The sequence below is a fragment of the Microchirus variegatus genome (genome assembly GCF_963457635.1).
Source record: "Microchirus variegatus genome assembly, chromosome: 12".
Taxonomy (NCBI): domain Eukaryota; kingdom Metazoa; phylum Chordata; class Actinopteri; order Pleuronectiformes; family Soleidae; genus Microchirus; species Microchirus variegatus.
In genome coordinates this window covers 15,055,137-15,075,264 of record NC_139813.1, presented here as the reverse complement: position 1 = coordinate 15,075,264, position 20,128 = coordinate 15,055,137, and the positions used below count along the sequence as shown (strand labels likewise).

General features: G+C 41.7%; 1 protein-coding gene across 1 annotated transcript in view; it reads right to left on the bottom strand.

Annotated features, from left to right (window-relative positions):
* nbas (NBAS subunit of NRZ tethering complex) overlaps positions 1–20,128 on the bottom strand; it is a gene marked incomplete at both ends in the record, with an annotated part of 168,559 nt that overhangs the window by 94,419 nt on the left and 54,012 nt on the right. The window contains 10 exons of the mRNA XM_083898862.1: positions 136–249; positions 2,830–2,943; positions 6,403–6,515; positions 11,522–11,676; positions 11,824–11,901; positions 12,652–12,754; positions 12,839–12,961; positions 14,597–14,659; positions 18,024–18,157; positions 18,643–18,816. Coding sequence (XP_083754988.1) covers positions 136–249; positions 2,830–2,943; positions 6,403–6,515; positions 11,522–11,676; positions 11,824–11,901; positions 12,652–12,754; positions 12,839–12,961; positions 14,597–14,659; positions 18,024–18,157; positions 18,643–18,816 — 1,171 coding nt within the window. The remainder of the gene's footprint in view (positions 1–135; positions 250–2,829; positions 2,944–6,402; positions 6,516–11,521; positions 11,677–11,823; positions 11,902–12,651; positions 12,755–12,838; positions 12,962–14,596; positions 14,660–18,023; positions 18,158–18,642; positions 18,817–20,128) is intronic.

The following is a 20,128-nucleotide window of genomic DNA, read 5'->3' as shown; positions in this document are numbered from 1 at the left end:
TATATATATACCCCGAGTTGGATTAAAAAAAATAGCAGACAGGTAGAAGGGATGGTCACATTAGCTCCTCTACAGGCTTCAGTGCACTGTGTGACACCTCTACACCTGGCTGAGTACCCAATGTTATCTACCCACCTGCAGCCATGAGGTCCTGACAGTGGATGTAAGAGGTCTTGAAGTCGCGACACTGAAGAGCTTGCTCGGCCAGCAAGGTCAGTACTTGGCCTTTCCGTGTGGCCTCATCATCTCCTAGACATAGAGACACAGGTTTATTATTTTTTTTTTATTCGGCATAGAGAGATGCAACCCAAAGACACTGAAATATCATCTCGAATTATGAGAAATATCAACACGCCAAAACTCATCATCCTGCACATCACGTACACTCTAACATCTGGCTTAATAAACATCTTATTAAACCTCCGCCAGACAACACACAAACACGCACGCGCATACACGCAGCCTCAAAGTTGAACCGGCAAGGATGTCTAAACGCATTAGCCGCATCACAGGCCGAGCTGCAGACTTTATATTAAACCGCGTATGGCGTAAATGAGGTTACTGCCATGTCTGCTTATCTAAAAGAGAGAGTGCAATATACATATATATATATATATATATATAAAATTACTTCACAGTCTTGCTAAATAGGAATGGATCTTTAAGTTTGATGGTTTGAGGCGTTAACATTCACGCGGCGACTCGGGACGCCCTTTGATATCGGCGTGCGCTCGATAAACAAAAAGGAGAGGACCGGGCGATCAAAGAAACGCGGAGCAAAAACAGAAGTTCGGAGCTAAACTGTACACTGAAGATCAAAGAAAGTGTGTGAGTGTGTGTTGAATGAGTGGTGCTGGTCAAATATTTCCAGAGTGAACAGTAAAAGGTCTTCTAAGAAGGTTTAAAACCTAATGGAGTTTGGCGTGCACTCTGGATGTCTGTGTGTGTGTGTCACCATTCCTTCATTTACCTCCAGCTTTTTTTATATTTTATTTTATTTTATTATATACCAAATGCTTTTATCAAGCCTTATTTCAAGCCGGAAGCCTTTACCTGTTCGTGATGAATCACCCACGATGGGTGAAGTGAAAGAAGGTGAGAAATGTCAGCAAAACAATAAATAGAAGACACTCAAGTTAATAAATAAAGGCAACATTATAATCTCAGGAGGTTCTTTACTTGATCGCCGCATCCTTTCCAAGTCAGCACGATTTATTTCTCATTTGCAGGATCATATTTATTGATTAATTCGGGCAACAACAAGTTGATTTTTTTTTGTGTACCCATTCCCCATAAGACTGAACGAATTGCAAGGCATTTCTGTAGACTGAGGCAGGAAACTAAATCCTTAGGGTTTTTAACTGGTGTGCTGGTGATACCTGCATTAAATATTCACCACAGAGCCCTGCAGCTATGCGCCCTTCAAAAGCCTCCCCCCTGCATTTATTTATTTAAAAATTTGTTTATTCCTCTTCACATCTCCCTCTGACTCTGCTTCTGTGGAACCACACAGCGAGAGCAGCCTGCTGACTGAATGTGAGCGGGCAACAGACACATAAATGCCACAAGGCCGGTTAGTAGTTTTCCTTAAGCTGGTGACAGGCCTCAGAGAGAGAAGACAGAAGTTGCAAGTCAAAAAGATAGAGGGGTGAAGAGGGGGGGGGAGGCAACAGAGGCAACAGGCAGACACAGAAGAAGTCAGTCTTGACAAGAAGAGGCAAAGAAACAAACATGGAGGACAGCCAGACACATAGATAGACAGGAAAAACAAAAATGCTTGTGTCATTTTGGACAAAAACATAAAGTACGACTAAGATCCTGGTGTTCGGAAAGGATTTTCTTTTTTCATTGATTTAATCTAGACATTTTCGGTCAAACAAAATTGCAGCTCAGGTTTTCTACTCTTAATATGCTGGTCAGTATACACTGCAGCAGTTTTCTGATCCCAATTGGAAGTGGTGAGAGTGACCAAAGCGTTTTTTTTTTCTCTGACAGGAGCTTGTAATCACTTACAGAGAGGAAACTTGAATTCTCTTAGTAGTAGTCACCTGCCAGGTTTAAAGTCTGTCAAGTGCAACATTGACAAGGGGGCAGAAGCAGCTCTTTTAGCAATGTGTCTGACCGCCTGTGAAAGAAAATGTGAGCGATATTGGTAGAAATGCAACACTGAGAAATAAACACGTCTGTCAGATTTGTATGCAGCACAAAGTAAATGTACAGAGCTGAAAAGAGCCGTCGTAATGGGTGCCCACCATTTAATGTGGAAAAAAACACACAAAAATCAAATTTTCTCTAAACGTTCACTACTTCACAGGATCAAAGAAAGTACATAATAACAAGGCTAAAGTTAGAATATATAGAATATAGAATGAAATGGCACACTTGTAAATGCAGCAAAGCCAGAATCTATGAATCATAATTTCAGACAAAACATCTCGCTGTCAATCTGAGATGCAAATTCTCAAAGCTACATGAAGGTTGAGCACAGAGAAGGGATTCAGAGTCGTGTGTGTGTGTGTGTGTGTGTGTGTGTGTGCGTGTTAAGTGCTTTAGTATGGATTTTTTGCTTGCAAGCTGCAACACTGCTCCAGCAAGACAAACTTAACTCTTGTGTGAGAACTGTCAGCGTACTCATTGAAAGTGCCCATGCATGCTGGGATACATCTCATTTTTCACTTGCACTTTCTCACTTAATCTCATGAGCTTTGCCATGAACCTACAAAAAAAATAGTCCGATTGACTCGTGTTTTCATGTATTACATGATAAGAGTGTGAAAGGAAATAAAGAAAAGGTACAGTAAATGAGTTGCATCGCGTGTGCATCTTTACCTGCCACTCGGAGGAGCGAGGCCACGTTGAGCAGAGTGGTGGACTGTTTGTAGGCCGTGGGGCACTCTGCGATGCATTCCTTTATGAGAGACAGACGGTTCGATCGCAGCCGCACTGGGAGAGAGACAAAGAAAGCAGAGGGGGGAGGGGTGTCAGACATGTTTAGCTACAGTAAGATGTACAGTAAAAAAAAAAAGACGCCAGGAGAATCACTAAAGGCAGTGGGCGAATAAATAAAATGACAGCCATATAACACTTGCATCACATAAATTCAATAATTTAACATGATTGCTTTTGTTATCTAGTTATTAGACTATTAGAGCATTCGCATCTTACAAAATATAACAAAAAATAATGTAACCATTTCATCAAAACAACATTAATTAAAGAAAATTACAAATTCTATTTGAAGAGCTGCAAAGATTATTCTAGAACTCATGCACGACTGAATCAAAAGTAATTATTTGTTCAAAGCATTATAAGCTAAATTGTTTCCCAATGTGTACATTTGAATTGTTGTTGTTTTTTAACCATGCTTAATAAAGATAAACTTCACTTTCCACTACATTGATCAGTAATAATTATGTTATCCATTAGTTTGAGATCTAAAATCTCATTAGTTTTAGTCTTACAAGGCAAACAAAAATTGGTAATTCAATTCTTGATCTTCATCGTATTCATCACTTTAACCCTAACCATAACAATAATAAGATAGGATAAGATGGCCCTTTATTAGTCCTGCAATGGGGAAATGTACAGTGTCGCAGCAGCAAAGACAAAGGTAAAACATATTAAATAGCATTTTCACATCCGTCAATATGTACAATATGTTGAAAATTATTGACAATAAGGCTTCAAAAGGTAAACATAGAATGAATTACAGACATTAAAGGGGTAATATTATACCCTATTTCTCCAAGTTAAACTAGTTCCCTGGTGTCCTAATGAACATGTCTGTGACATGCTTTGGTCAAAATACCATAAGAATGAAGCACCACAGCAGTTCAATCACCCTGCCAAAACAGCCCTGTGCAGAATGCTCGGTTTAGAAGGATCTCTTTAGGTCCACCTTAAAGGTCCACCTTTAAAAAAAGTAAATTTAAGGGACAGGAAATTACATCAGCCACAGAGGCTATTGGGAGCTAACAGCAGTTTGGAAAAGTGATCATTTGCAGGCTCTAGCAGGCACATTGTCGTCATATAATACATGTATCCAGTGGACAGATAAATTCTCTGAGGCTGGAAGTTTGTGTAGAACTCTGTGCTGCACTGTGGAGCCAAGAATAGAATGTTTCGCAGACTTTTTCTGTCTTCTTTTGGGTGGACTTTTGGCGGAGCTCCGCGAGACAACAATTCCAGAAATTTAGCGCATTGTGACGTCCCAGTGAGCTCCAGAGTACCAAATATAAGGATTTAAATGATTAAAAAGTTGATTTTGCATAATATGTCCCCTTTAAGTTACCAGAAAATACACAGGACGAGCTTCATATTTACAGCACAAACAGGATTGAAACAGGACAGAGAGCAGTGCTTCTTGTATCGTCTAACAACAGCAGGGAGGAAGGACCTGCGATAATACTGCTTCAGACATTCAGTTTGCTTCAGTCTGTCACTGAAGGTGCAGCCCAGTGCTGTGATGGCGTCCTGCAGGGAGAGATTGTCCATCAGAGATGATAGCTTAGCAATCATTCTCCTCTCTCCCACCACTTCTACTGGGTCAAGGGGGGCATCCAAGGACAGAGGTGGCTTCTTTTGTCCAGCCTCTTCCTGACCAATAACAAACATTTTTGACATGGTATTTTAAATGATATAATTACTTTAAATATAATACTTGTACTTTTATGTTGACACACCAGTAGCCATAGTATTACACCAGGCAGAAAATAAAGGCAGTCCTCTTAAACTGTTCTGTAATTGCCCCTTAATAATAGTTAGAAAGTTTATTTTTAATTAAAGCTGCTTTATAGAGTCGCTAATTCAGCTTCATGCATATTTAAAGCCTGTGGTTTGAGGTACTGTTGAACTGTATTACATAATGCTAAACGATGTTGCTGATATTTTGCACATCCAAATCAAAACCTCTGGATAAAAACTAAATATTTCAACAATACCTGAAAGTAAGAATGACTGTAGGTTACCGTATTGATTTTCCTTGGGGTTCCTTGAGTGTTTGCAGTGCAGTTGAAGGTTTAAAATGGAGTGCTCACTCTTTTGGCATCAACAGTGCCTGCATTTGCGTGGCAAACACCTGGGAGCACATCAGCTCCTCCACGTTCACAGTCTGATAGTTTAGACAGAAGAAATATGGAAATGGAGAGTTTGAAAATTAAGCACGCACTGAAATCTAGGACATTCAGTGTCTCGCTGCAACCCGCTGAGGATCTTTATTTTGTGGCATCGCTTTGGGGGGAGTCCTTGAGGGAATTATGCGGAGGGTGGTGTCTATGAAGCACCACCTTAGGCTCTGTAGGAGGGCGGTATGAGACAAGCCTTAGATGGATTACTAACGCTCACATCTTTTCACTTCAAACTTGTCTGTGGTTATTTGAGGTGCGAAAACCCTTTATCTAGTTTTTCACTTTTGTAAAAAAACAACGTTTATTTGTGTGCGTGTATACAGTTTTTTATACGCATAGTTTTCGTGTGGTCAGTACAAATAAATACGACAAGGGCACTACAGGGGTTTGAAGACAGTCTGTCCCTGAGCAGTGGAAAAAGGCCTGAGATAATAATCACTGATATACAACACGCGCAAAAAGTCATGATTGTGAGTGGAGTGCAGGGAGAGAAATAAATTAGATGACAAAAAAGCAGAGGACAAAATGAAAAAAAAAAAGACAGATAAGTGATGCAAAGAGAGAAAGGACAGAGAGAGGTGGCAGTTTATGGCTCTCTCTCTCTGTCGCTGGGGTTTTATGCTGGCAGCTCAGTTTGATGAGGGCAAAGATTGGGAGGAGGCCTCAGGGGCAAACAAAAACCTCAGTTCAGAGGTGAGGCAATGAGCGGCCAAGCTGGTTCGTTCTCCAGCTGCACATTTTTTTCCCTTACAGAGAGACGAGCAGGTAGGGCACCGTTATGGAGACAAAGACGGAGCGTGGAGGCGAATACTGATTGGTTGGGTTTACAGATGGAGCAGAAACATATATATATATATATATATATATATAAATTGTGTGTGCATGAAAGAAAGACAGAGAGTGAGAGAGAGAGCGTGCACACGCAGAAACCAAACACTTCAATCCTAATTAGGCCATCAGACAGATGTTGTTTGCTCAACAGGTGATCCATAAATAACCATATATTTAGATATAGTGGCAAGAGGAAGTGACATATGGAGGGCTGATGAACTGACAGTAGAGAGGGAGAGGAAGTGGATTCATGTGTGAGGTGAGTGGGGGGGGGGGGTCAGGATCCTCACATAATTTACACATCATGATTTTAAAAGCACAATGAGTGAGTTATGCAACCGCGCAGATGACAAATTCTGCAGCACAAACCGAGCGGTTGAGTGATCAGTTTTCAATCCCAGATACACACACACACACACACACACACACAAACATTACTCATTACCTTGCAGTGGGAGGATGCTGACATTGAAGTCTTCCAGTTGGCTGAGGGTGCTGATGAGGTCCAGTTCCTCTTGGATGGCAGGAGGACAGTCCACGATGAGCTGGAGACACGCCCTGAAAAAGACAATATAGGAAGTTGTACATAGCGTATATATGCTTAATCCAGTATGTCGTCCAAAGTTAGATAAGAAAATTCCCTTATAACTACTCAGTTAGCTTGGCTTATCACAAACACTTAAAGGGGACATATTATACCCAATATCTCCAAGTTAAACTACTTCCCTGGTGTCCTAATGAACATGTCTGTGACATGCTTTGGTCAAAATACCATAAGGACGAAGCACCACAGCAGTTCAATCACCCTGCCAAAACAGCACTGTACAGAACGCTCTGTTAAGCATTATCTCTTTAGTTCCACCTTAAAAGTCCACCTTAAAAAAAACAAAAAACTTAAGGGACAGGAAATGACATCAGCCACAGAGGCTGCTAGGAGCTAACAGCAGTTAGCATTTGGAAATGATAATTTGCATTCTCTAGCAGGCACATTGCCGTCATATATAACATGTATCCACTGGACAGATAAATCCTCTGAGGCTGGAAGTTTGTGTAGAACTCTGTGCTGCACTGTGGAGCCAAGAATAGAACTTTTCGCAGACTTCGTGGATTTCCGGATACCGTTGCCCTTGCCAGCACTCTCGCATGTTTTACGAACAAAGGGGAGCTCCTCTGAGACAACAATTCCAGGAATTTAGCGCATTGTGACGTCCCAGTGAGCGCGGAAGTCAACATCGTGTGTTTTATCTCCTGTACTTCGACTGAGGAGGACCACAAAAACATGAGTGAGTCATCTTTTTTCACACTTTGCCAACTGATAGGATTTAAATTTAAATGATTAAAATTTGATTTTGCATAATATGTCCCCTTCAAACTCAGACTAAAATCACAGCTGGCCTGATTCTGCAACATCATTTACTTGTACAGGGTGCAAAGGGGTTGTATTTAGTGTCTATTTAGTGTTGCCATTGATATGAAGGATGCATACGCTTGTCTGCGGCACAGTCTGTGTAAAAGGGGAGGAGCGGTTCGAGGGGTCTGATCAGCTTAGGTGGTTGATTCCGCACATTGCATGGTGGTGCAACTTCCCGTGCCCATGTTGTTTCAATCGTTACAGTGTTAGAAGACAACACTACGGCCCCCGCTGCACCCTCCTCCCCATGCTACTTATGACCAGTAGACCCTCTTCCTTCACTGTTTACCAACCCTCTATCCCATCAACAACTCCATTAGAGTGCATAGGACAAGGGATTAGACCTTAGACCTTTGAATTATTTAACCTGCATTTAACTTATGCGGAAGAGGAGGAGGAGCTGAGGGTTGATTGTGTGTAACAAGCAGAGTGTACAAGCATTATGAAACTGCTTATGAAGGCTCATCTAATGCACTTTAAATTAGCATGAAAACACTGTGCCATTGACTTAAGACGTGGAGCATGAAAAGTGCATCAGCGGGGAAACGAGCAACAACAACAACACTCGACTTGTGCTGTGTGTCGCTCTGCGTCAGGTGTAAGATTGAGTGCTTAGAGTTTTAAGTCTAAGACGAATGAGCGCTGATGATAGGTATAAATTAAATGAGAGCAATATTAATCTCGTCAATAACATAAAAGGTCAAATTATTTCAGTCTAAACATAAGTGGAGCCGGGAAGACTAATGAGTTTTGCTTATTTTGGTGCAGATTTTTAGCAAAAAGGTGGTCTGAAGTTTCATCTTTCAAATGGATTTATTTACAAACCCAAGGTGGCTTCTTTTGCAAATACAATATGGACTCATTAACCCGAATAGGATTATTCAAGTACACACTCATTTTCCGGGTTTCTCATCACACAATTATACAGCAAAGCAAAATACAGAGGAGACAGAAAGAAATGGGAAAACAACCGAATGATTCATTTACAAATAACATAATCCAACATAAAACATGCAGCTTAAAGAGGAACTGTGATGTCAGCATCAGTGGAGTGGAGAGGATGGAGCTCGTCCTTGGGATGTAAATTCAAGGGAAGAAAAAAAACAAACATACACTGAGCCAGAGTTTCCGTTTTGACCCTCACAGTGAGTGGAAAAAGACAAATAATGAAAAAGAACAGTCCTTATCAAGGAGAGGGGAGCAATCTAAATCATGCATCTTAAAACGAGTACGACTCCAAATTGTTAACTTCAGCGCATTCACTCAACAAAACACTTAGCACACAGCTTTCCACTCTTTGAGTATGGCTAGTGTTCTTGCCAGGAACAAGAGGTTTGTTTTGGCAATGACAGGAGAGGAGAGAGTAGTGGATGAGTGAAGTAGAGACAGAGAGCGGACATGTTGATGATGTACTTGCATTGTAAAGGGCAAGCACGCACATCTGCGTGCATGTGTGAAGACGGGTTTTAAGGCAACGGCGAAAAATTCTATTACGGATTCAACAGTCGCTCATTGCTTTGCAATATAATCTTCAGATTCTTTCACATTCTCTGTTAAACCCACAAATCAGCATTTGTAAAGAATTTATCAATGCTGCACCAAACCAAAGCTGCTCACCCGCACATCGTGAAGCAGCACTCTGATGCAATCACCTCCCCTTCTTCCTTCTTCATCTCTATTTCATTTCCATTTCAGCCTTCTACGACTTCAAGGTCTTACAAGACGAGCTTTCCCTCAAATACCAGAGAGACAACCATCAAATAAACACACACACAAAAAAAAACCCACACAAACATGCTTTTTTAGGCCTTTTTCTGTCTTATGCCCATTTTATTCCTGCATAATGGCTTTTAAACTCTTTGTCACCCAAGTTTTCACAAGTTCCAAAAAAGCTACAGTCTCAACACTTAGACAACTTTTCATTTATCTGGAGCAACACTGAAAGCAAGACACCGAAACTGGCCTGACATTTAAAAGCACACAGCAGAGAGCTGAGATGCAAAAGACCATACCACAGTTAATCAAATCTGACATAAAGCATAACTGCATTTACTAAAGCAAAATATGAATGACTGTATGGATCTGGTCCAGCTCTGATAATGACATTCATGCAGGACAAACATCTTGGGACCAAACTCAAAGTCAACGTACCATAATAACAAGTAAAAACGTTGTCCCAATTGGTAGTTTAATTGATTAAAATACATTGATTGTTTAACTGAATATACTAGAGCTGCAACTTACGATTATTTTCATAATCGATTAATCTTTTGGTCCATAAAATGTCAGAAAACTGTAACTCTAACTTGTAACTCATGTTTACAAATTTAAAAGGCTTTTTCATATTGTGAAGAACCTGTGTGTGTGTGTGTGTGTGTGTGTGTGTGTGTGTGTGTGTGTGTGTGTGTGTGTGTGTGTGTGTGTGTGTGCGTGCAAAGCATAATTTCTATGCCAGTGTGCCAAACTGGGGATCCCCCACATTTACATCCTTGTATAAACTCTAAGCGTCATTGCATCCCTACATTCCCATGTTATTTAAAGAAGAAACCACAGTTGCTTATTATTATTAATAATAATAATAATAATAATAATAATAATAATAATAATAATAATAAAAACTTCCTGTCCTTGTATAAACTCTTGTTTACAGCCATTAAATACATTAATTAATTCCCACGTTATTTAAAGAAGAACCCACAGTTGTTTAATAATAATAAAAAAAAAAACCTTCCTGTCCTTGTATAAACTCTTGTTTACAGCCATTAAATACATTAATTAATTCCCACGTTATTTTAAGAAGAACCTTTTTGCCCTTGTACACACTCTTGCTTGGCACCAATGACTGCATTCATTCAGGACACAGTCAGGAACGTTTAGCGTATCCCTCCGAGCTTGACTGATGTCTTTGGTATAGGGTACAAAGGATAAAATGTGTCTGTGGGGCAGTTATTTTAATCTAAAGGACAAAGGCTTCTGGTCAGTATGGACTATTAATTTCAGAATGACAGGCATATGTTCAGAAACTGTTTTTCCTGAGTTATATCTCAAACCCAGAGGCAAAAAAATATACACACTAGTACAATGGATGATGTTGCCCAAGTGTGTGGAGGGAAGCTTATGTGTGAGTTGCTATAAATGAATGACGACCCAATTACTGACCCACTTCCCCACTCGGAACAGACGGTGAGGTTAGACACCCAATGCCCCCCCCCCCCCCCCGAGATTTAAAACCAGCCACACACACAACTCACATACAAATACTCGTTATAAATTCCGTGCAACATAATGTAGAAGATGAAATAAAAGCTAGCACCATTACTTTTTCCTGATCAGCCATGGGAGCACAAATACATACCACAAAAACATAAAATGGTTTCTCATATATCACAAAAAGAAATGTGCTGCATAGTAAATCCACTTGCAGGTGGCTCATACAGTAAATTACAATCCATGATTGTATCTCAATACTGAATTTCTAAAACATTCAGTGTCTTACAGTTGTACCAACTTCCTAAAATCTTAAAGGAAACCCTATTTCTACAAGTTAACCTAGTTCCCTGGTGTCCTAATGACCATGCTTTGGTCAAAATACCTTAAGGATGAACCACTATAGCAGTTCAATCACCCTGCCAAAACATCCCTGTTCAGAACACTCTGTTTTGAGTGTCTGTCCCTTTAAATGCAAATAAGACACAGGAAACTGCGTAAGCGTCACTGAGGCTCCTGCAGCTAACAGCAGTTAGCATTTGGAAAAACCACCATTTGCCGACTCTAGCCGACACATTGCCGCCATATATAAAATGAATCCACTGGATATGTTAATCCTCTGAGGCTGGAAGTTCCACTCTTCCGGATACTGTTGCCATCGCCTGCATTCTCGCGTTTTTTACGGACAAAGCGGAGCTCCACTAGACAAAAATTTCAGGAATGTCTCATTGTGACGTAGCAATGTGCGGAAGTCAACATTGCATGTTTTATGTCCTGTACTTAGACTGAGGCAGACCACAAAAACATGACTGAGACATCTTTTTTTACACTTTGCCTACTCATAGGGCCTCCAGAGTCCCAAATACAAGTATTAAAATGATTAAAAAGTTGATTTTGCATAATATGTCCCCTTTGAAAAAAACAAAAGTTTAATTTCCTTCCTCACCTGGCCAGGCCCATGCAGGGGTCCGTCAGTGTTGTGGACGAGTTGAAGTATTCTCTTGCAGAAGCCAACACTAATTCCACACTGTTGTCATAGGCCACCTTCAGAGCATAACCTTTGCCCCGGAAAGACAAGCTGACAGGAACATCCTGACTGACCTGGAAGCATGAATGCAAAAATCAAGACATCAATGAGTGTGCGGCATTAAAATTCATCATGGCCGTTTTAACATTTGGAGTCCCCCAGAGGGTCATGTAAGTGCAACTCTGAAGTAAGAGCCACAAACCACATTGAATATACTATACCTTGGAGCAGTGCATGAGCTGACCTGCGAGGCGTATATTCTCCACACGGCTGGAGCACAACAGGGACTCGACAAAGACCTGGAGCAGAAAAGGCAGTAGCAGACTTACAGTATTACACAGACAGCCAGAGTTTAAGTGAAGAGATTGATATCGTATTATCAAGATAGTTATCTGTAGTGGGTAACTTTTTAAAACATAAGCATATGACCGTTACATTCAAATGAGTGTCTAACGAGTATACAAGCTTCACATGGTTTTGTCTGCATTTCTCAGCATAGCAGTATTTAGAGTTTGCCTGGCGACATTTCTACACTGCACACAGGAAGTTATTTTTTTTTATCTCAAGACAGATGGAGGCAAAACCGACATTACACAAGTAAGCTCAGATTTGTCTGCAAACAGGATGGAATTTGACAACACAAAGAAGCACCAGTGTGTACGCTGTATGTACACAAACCCCCCCCCCTCGGTCATGTCTGATAGTATTGCTTGACAGAGCCTGTTTTCATCTTTTCAACAAAAAACTCCACACTGCAGCTTTTAAGCTTTAGTGGGAAGGTTAGGCTAACATAGTGCTATTAAAGCTGCTAGTTGTAAAGTTGCTTTACTAGCACTATATTAGCCTAACAAATGGTTGGAATATGGCTAAAAACGCTAGGTAGCACCCAAACAGTTTCAGCAATAGACATTACATCTGGGAAGTGGAGGGGTGGGATCACCTACACATACGTCATGTAGAGACGCCAGTAGTGTTTTGCTAACTACTCAGAAATCCTTTAGGGGCAGACAAGAGCTTTAGGTCGTGCATTTTTGTTGGGGGAGCAATACCTGGTGACACGTCTCCGCTTTCAGACACGTGTAGACATTCTGCTGCATATCAAGCAGGTCCTGCAGAAGCGCTTTCCACACAGTCTCGCTCACTGGAGGGTTCCTAAACACACAAATATACGTGTAACTAACCCTGTAGGTTCATGTGATCTTAAATGAAATGATTTTAAAAGGGTTCTGTGCGTACTTGCGGCCAGTGTGGCGGCAAAGTTTGACCATCAGTTGGTGGGCTTCCTCCTCACTGTTCTGGCTGTTCCTCACATACGAGATGGGTTTCTGTAGACCGTGTTTCTCCAGCACCTCCACCACACTAGTATGAACACATGAAGACACACATACATTTTTGACTGGAATTAATAATAAAAAAAAATCTTCCCACAAAGCTCATGGGTTGGTTGGCAGCAGTAGGCATCAGGAAATGCCAAAACAGAAGAAACGTGGGGGAAAGAAAGTCTGAAAAAATCCAAGTGAGAGTTCAAGACAGAGGATGTGTACGCTCTAAGCTGTTCGGTAATTTGGCAGCAGACCGTCGTTTGCAAGCCACAGTCCAGATGGAGAAAGTGTAGAGCAAGACTGAAGTGCAACATAATAAAATGCACACCAACAACACAACGTTCCTTTTTCAGTGTTTGTGTGCATCGCCATGCATGTGTGTGAGAAGACTGGCAGTCTTATATGACCAAAAGAGACAAAGTGTATGTGTGTACACGAGTGTGCTGGTGTAGGATTAGCATGACACCCCCCCCTTCAGTCTCAACGGGGTCGTGCTGCTACAGATGTTCACCCTCTACTGCCACACACACTCATTACCATGGTAAACAGGTGCCTGTATGTGTCTGTACATGTGTGTGTGTCAGTATGTGTGTGTGTTTGAGAGACAGAGACAACAATACTTAGATATTTACAACTGTGTGTGCATATTATGCCCTTGAATGTGAATGTTTGTCTGCATGTTCCCTGTGCACACACGAATGTGCCAGCGAGTGAAAGTGGCAGCAGCTGAAAAACAGCCCTTTTTTTTATATTCTGGAGGCGCTCAGACAGCAGACACTTTACATTTACTGCGTGATTCATCTGGGTCTGGGTGTTGTTATCTGTGAAAGTTTGTGAGTGAGCGAGCGAGCCGCAGTGCTTCATATACATGGACCCACTTTCCCGGGGTTCCCTGGGCATTGTTTTAGCTTTGATTGTTTTGCATCTGTTGTGTTTGCCCGTGTGTGGATATTTGTCTGTAAAGGCCAAGCTTTCCTGTTGGTGCTTCCTCCCTTCTTCCTCATCCTCCTCCTCCTCATCATCTACAGTACATGCCCATTCCCTATAGGCTACCACCCTCCACCCAGCCTCCTTCGAACACATCACTTCACACTCTTCAGACATTCACCCCAAGGAAAGGATTGGAAAAGTGAGGGAATAAGGGAGACAGAAGGAGAGAAAGACAGCGAGACATGTAGGTGATTTTGACCTGTAACAGAGAAAACGCCCAAGGCTTTTTGAATACCATGGGATAGACAGTAGTCCTTTGATATTGAGTGTGTGTGTGTTGACTGGGCATCCGCATCTCTTCACCTTCTTGTTGTGTGTTTTTTTCCTCAGACTCATAATGGGGGAGGGAAGTGATAAGCGCTGCTACAAAGTGAACACTTCCTAAGCAATGAAGCATTAATCACCAAAACTGAAGGGATGCTCTCTTCAGCACTTTAAGTGCTTCGGAAATTGTTACAACGGAAAAATATGGGCGAAGCGTCGAGCTGAATCCCCATTTTTGTTCAACCAACAGTCCAGTCAAACGCATTCAATTAAAGTTGAAAGGGAAAAAAGGCAATACTACACATTTTCATATCCGAGCGCTTGAAATGAATTTCTGTTTGGACTCTAATCTGCTCATTCAGCTGTGATAGCTGCAGAGAAGTACACAGAATAAAAAAGATGGTAAGGAATTACATACCTGAGATGCTTTTCTAATTTGTCCACTTGATCATGGAATGAAGCGGTGACGTCCGTCTCCGGCCTGTAGATTATCATACACACAAGAAAGCACGGCAAAAGGTTACTTTGTGTTAATGTCACTGACAGTACACGTTCAAAAGTTCGGGGTCACTTTGAAATGTCCTTATTTTTAAAGGAAGAGCTCCTTTTTACCCATGAATATAACATTAAATGAGTCAGAAATACACTCTATACATTGTTAATGTGGTAAACGACTATTCTAGCTGCAAACGTCTGGTTTTTAATGCAATATGTACATAGGTGTATAGAGGCCCATTTCCAGTGTTCTAATGCTACATTGTGTTTGCTAATCGCGTTAGAAGGCCATTGGATGATTAGAAAACCCTTGAAAACCCCTGCGCAATTATGTTAGCACAGCTGAAAACAGTTAACGCATTTAACGGCGTCAACGTTAACGCGCGTTTCCATGACGACTGACTGGAAAAGGACACGCGTGACATCATGCTTACGTGACTCCGGATTGTTAAAATGAGTCTGTAAAGTAACACTAAACTTGAATAACAGAGGCACACATACGCAGTACACAGGTACGCTGGTTATTTGTAGCGCTGCTCTTCGAATGTAGACGAGCTAACTGCGCTAAAAGGAGCTAATGCAGCTAACCGGTAAACGATTGCTGGACTCTGGTGTCGCGGCATGTAAACATGACAACATGTCATACACGTCTATTTTCGGTCAGTCGTCATGGAAAGGTGTCATCCGTTAACGTGCATTAACGTGCATTAACGTGCATTAACGTGCATTGACGTGCATTAACGTACATTAACGTGCGTTAGCGCATGTTAACCTTAGCACAGCACTAATTATTTCTAATCTGGTCAATGTCTATATTTTCTATTCATTTTGCAACTCTTTTGATGAATAAACGTGTGACTTAATGGAAAACACAAACAAAATTGTATAGGTGACCACAATCTTTTGAACGGTAGTGTAAATAAACATTTAAAACACTGAATATAAATTTCCTCTGCACAAGGCAGTGTGTGCAGAGTGAAAGGGTTCGTGCCTGTGTGTGTATTCATGCTTGGGAAGTGTACACAGCGTACTGTATACGATGAGTCGGTGTGTAGGTGTTGCCTTCCACTACGAGGCTGTACCGATTCCCCACTAAAAATAAAACCCCATGGTGCTTTGCCTTGAGGCTAAGGATTCTGGGTCATGATGACCTGTACCCCACTGGAGAACTGACCCCGATGAAACAACCTTCTGTGTGTGTGTGTGTGTGTGTGTGTGTGTGTGTGTGTGTGTGTGTGTGTGTGTGTGTGTGTGTGTGTGTGTGTGTGTGTGTGTGCGTGTGTGTGTGAGAGCTTCTCTGTTTTTGTAGAGATGCCACCCTTCCTTTTAAACAGTGACAAATTTGACCTCGCAATCCATTTCTGTGCATCGTTCTCCTCGTCTCCTCTGTCTGCTTCCTCCTCTCTTTAAAAGCCTTTTCTCTCTCACTCCATCACTGTCGCTCTCTCTCTCTCAGCAAGTAATCCCCTGCACATTTCTGCATTCCCCCCCCCCCCTCTTCCAGGGTGAACGCATGTTATATTCTTCTGAGCAGATTTAGACCTAATTAAGCGATCTCGAAAAAAAGAAAATCTGAAAATTGGGTGGAAACTACTAGGTCGTCATTTCTCTCTCCTTGCTCGTAAATCTGTAATATTCTCAGCTGCGGTGGCAATTTTGGAGCTTAGTAGGTTGGAGAAATCACTCCTGTGAGAAATGTGAAGTTGAAGGCATTGCATATACAGTACAAGCCTGCAGCATTGCTAATCCAAACACCGCAGAAAGGAAAACGTCTGGGAAAGTCAGTGTTATATGGAGGCATGCATTTTTAATGCCCCATTTGGAATCGTTAATAAGTTCATCTACTAAACTTCAGTGTTAAATGACAATTAAGAGACTACATCTTGATAGCGCTGAATATTTTAGATTTTGCCTAGCGTGTTGGCGCTGGCGTCGATGCAGTGACCCGTTCAACTGTGAGAAACAACACGGGATCTGTTCAATTCTGCAGCGCTAAGAGTTTTATCTTTCTTAACACACATTTTCGGGCTCGTAAAATATGTTGTCACTCGGATTTTTGAGGCTTTTACCGAGCACCACTACATCGAACAACGCATTAGGTCTCTTTCAACATTTTTACAGTTTCAATGGGAATTATCTTTCGGGTTAGAAACTCTAGAATATTCAGAGTGACATGGACTTTATTCCCTTACAGACTGATGCTGCAGAATATTTTAAACGTAGTTATCAAGCGCCACAAACTCATTTCACGCCCATGTGCATTAAACTGAGGTGGCAAAGTAGACATCTCTTATAATGAGAAACTAAAACGAACACTATCGACGCAAAAAAAAAGCAGTTACACTCAACATATCAATAATGCACATTTGTAGCATTTTGATTAACTAGCTTGCCTCATTAAAGCTTTAACAAATGGCAAAGGAAAGCTGAGGGAAAACAAATTGACTATCTGAGAGCAAAAAAGATGAGTAAAGATTTGTAGAACAAATCTTCAAACATTATCCAAGAGCAGCAGAACCACTTTGCAGTAGATTAGCTTTGAATTAGCGCAGCAAAAAAAAAAAAAAAAAACTTGCTCAGGTTAGGACATGAGGCAGCTTGGCTGAGAGTCGCTCTTGGCAACCCAGACAGATTCATAAGGTCTCGTTTCAGAGCAGTTACCCCCTGCTGTGAGTGTGCAGTGGAAATAGATATTATCATAGCACGGCGGCAACACAGAGCAGCTAAAGCGGGCAATGAGAGCCAGTTGAAAAGGTCAAAACATGATTTCGCTGAAAAGTTTGGAGGTTTCATTTCAGCTCCCCACAAATAGAAGCACTCTTTATAGCAGTAATTCAACATTCCAATTAAGGTGCACACAGGATGAATAATGCATTTAAAGCTCGTCGTTTGGGTTACTTTAAACTGGAGGTCCATTTCATCCACAATTTTGCCTCCCCCCCCCCTCTTAGTCTTTGATTATCACTGGCTCTCCATTAAACGCACAGCATACCCACACAGCCTCATGGCAGACTCAGAGGACAGGCCCTCTTGACATTTAAAATAAAACGTGTTTCAGAGGATTTAGTGAAGAGAGGGCAGACGGGGCAATGGTGGGCGGTAGGAAATACTACAGACTGAAGCTGGGCCAACGGATGGCAGAGGCAGAGTCAAGCATGAAAGAGAGCTAGAGAGGAAGAGAAGGAGGAGGCCAAAAAAAAGGTGCAAATGGAAGGAGGCAAACACAGACAAAGATAGTTAGGTATGTTGACAGCTGGTGCAGAGGTGAGAGGGTAATGTGTTCTCATGAATATAGGGGTTGATATTTGGCCACTTGAGCATGTACATGCGTGTGTATGTGTGCGTCTGACCCGTATCCCCTCTGCGGCAAACACTCCAAGATGTCATAACAGAGGCTGAGCTGGTCATCTCTCTCGCAGCTGTAGATGCACTCCAGAGCGGCTGCCATCAGCTGGTCTGGGTCACCGATGATCTTCTGCTGGCACTGCAAAAGAGCAGGAAAGAGGTCGGCGTGTGTGCATGACCGACTCTGTAGTCGTCTTGCACAAACGTAGTTAGCTGATGTACCGTTTTGAGGTTGTTCTTTTCTGAGCGTTTGTTTGTGTAATGCATGTTTTTCTTTTACAAATCTGTCCTTGGCTGCATGCTCTCTATGGTAACATGAACACTACACTGGGCCTGACACAATGAACGGTGTGTGTAAGTGTACTTGTCAGGACCAAAACCTGGTCCCAATGAGGTGGAACCTTCTAAGGAACTGATTAAGTTTAGGATTAAGATCTGAATTGTCGTTGGATTAATGTAAGGGTTTGTAATTAACTGGTTATGGTCAGTGTGAATCTTTAAAAGGATAGCTGCTCAAACCTGTCTGTGTACGTACGTTTATTTTAATGCCACTCCATTAAGTGTCACCGTAACGCCTCTACACTTCACTTGTTTGTTTGTGTGTGTGTGTGTGTAGATACTTGCATCAGGTTTAGAGTGCTGGAAGATGATGAGGGGCAGGATAAGGTCTTGCTGGGCCAAGCTGACCAGGTAATCTCCGAGCAGAGATTTCGCAGCACCCTCCCTCTGTCCCTCACAGCGGTGCAAAAATGGCACCATCCACTGGAAAGCGTCTTTCACGTAGCGCTCTGTGCTGGACTGGTGATAGAAGAGAGACAACGTTCATACAGCACACAAGTCACTTTATTTGAACCTATAGGTAGAAACATGTTTGCCCTCACCCTAACCCTAACCCTTTCAACATTTATTTCAACTCATTCATGTTTCAGAGAACCAGGGATAATTCCCTAAAAGAAAGTCTAAACAGTTAATGTATGTTCTCCACTGCAACAAGATGAAAAGGAAACTTGTCTGATCTAAGGTCAGAGTTTCCTTAGTCACCGTTTCATTACAGCAGTCCTTAGCCGTTGTGCATCATTCATTTTTAAATTAAACACCCATAGTGTAAATCTTGCATACAAAGCACCAAATTTTCCCAAACGCAAGACAATTTCTTTCTGTAAATCATCTTCAAGACTCACTTCTATAACTTTTATCGCAGCAGCAATTTCCATTGATCTCAGCAAGTATTGACTCGTTCAGATTAAAATGAAACCTACATTTTTTTGATTGAATCGAAAGCTAAACATGTCCAATTAAGCAGGGTATTATAAAAGAAGAAGATACATTAAAAACAAAGCTTAACACTACACGCTGTAATGGTAAATTCAATTCCTTTGTCTCAGAGCTACAGCTGCCCAACACCCCTTTCCTAACATAAGATACCAGGTCCTTTTGTGTATTCAAGTCAGGATGTCTATACTCAACTCGCACCTAACTACAACATCTGCAGGATACCTCTGTGAGAGTCGCCCCCCGATACCAGGCGTAGACAAAGGGGTGTGAAAGCACGGCCTGAAGAGGCAGACCCCTTCCCAGACAAAGAGATCTGAAAGGGCTGTTCCCCAGGTATAAATGTTTAGGTCTCACTATGCTCTGGGTCTTTCTCCAGCTACGACCACTCGTGTGAAGACTGACCTTTTCTTTGCAAAGGAAATAAAACCTAGTCGGCCGGCGGAAGTCTCTATTTCATTCCTCACCAGCAGCAGAGAGCAACGCTAAACCCTGTTTCTTTGTGTAACAGATGTCTCTGATGGAATATTAGGTATGCATATACCTGCATATTCCAAACAAGTGCAGTTATGTGTTGACAACACGTACTGGGTATACAGAGAGTATATTGTCTGCAATGCAGTGGTGACGTTAATGTACTGTACTGTAGCAATGAGCAGTGGCGGTCAATGAGGCGTCAGTATAGATATATACAGTGTTGCATTATGGGTTCTCGGTAATGCTGCAAATGTTCCTCCCACATTGTGTCAAAGGTGTTTAGTTTGAAGTTGTGTCGAGCCCAGTTAACCCAGAGAATATACAGACATAAATGTACATGCTGCCATGAAAGAACATACTC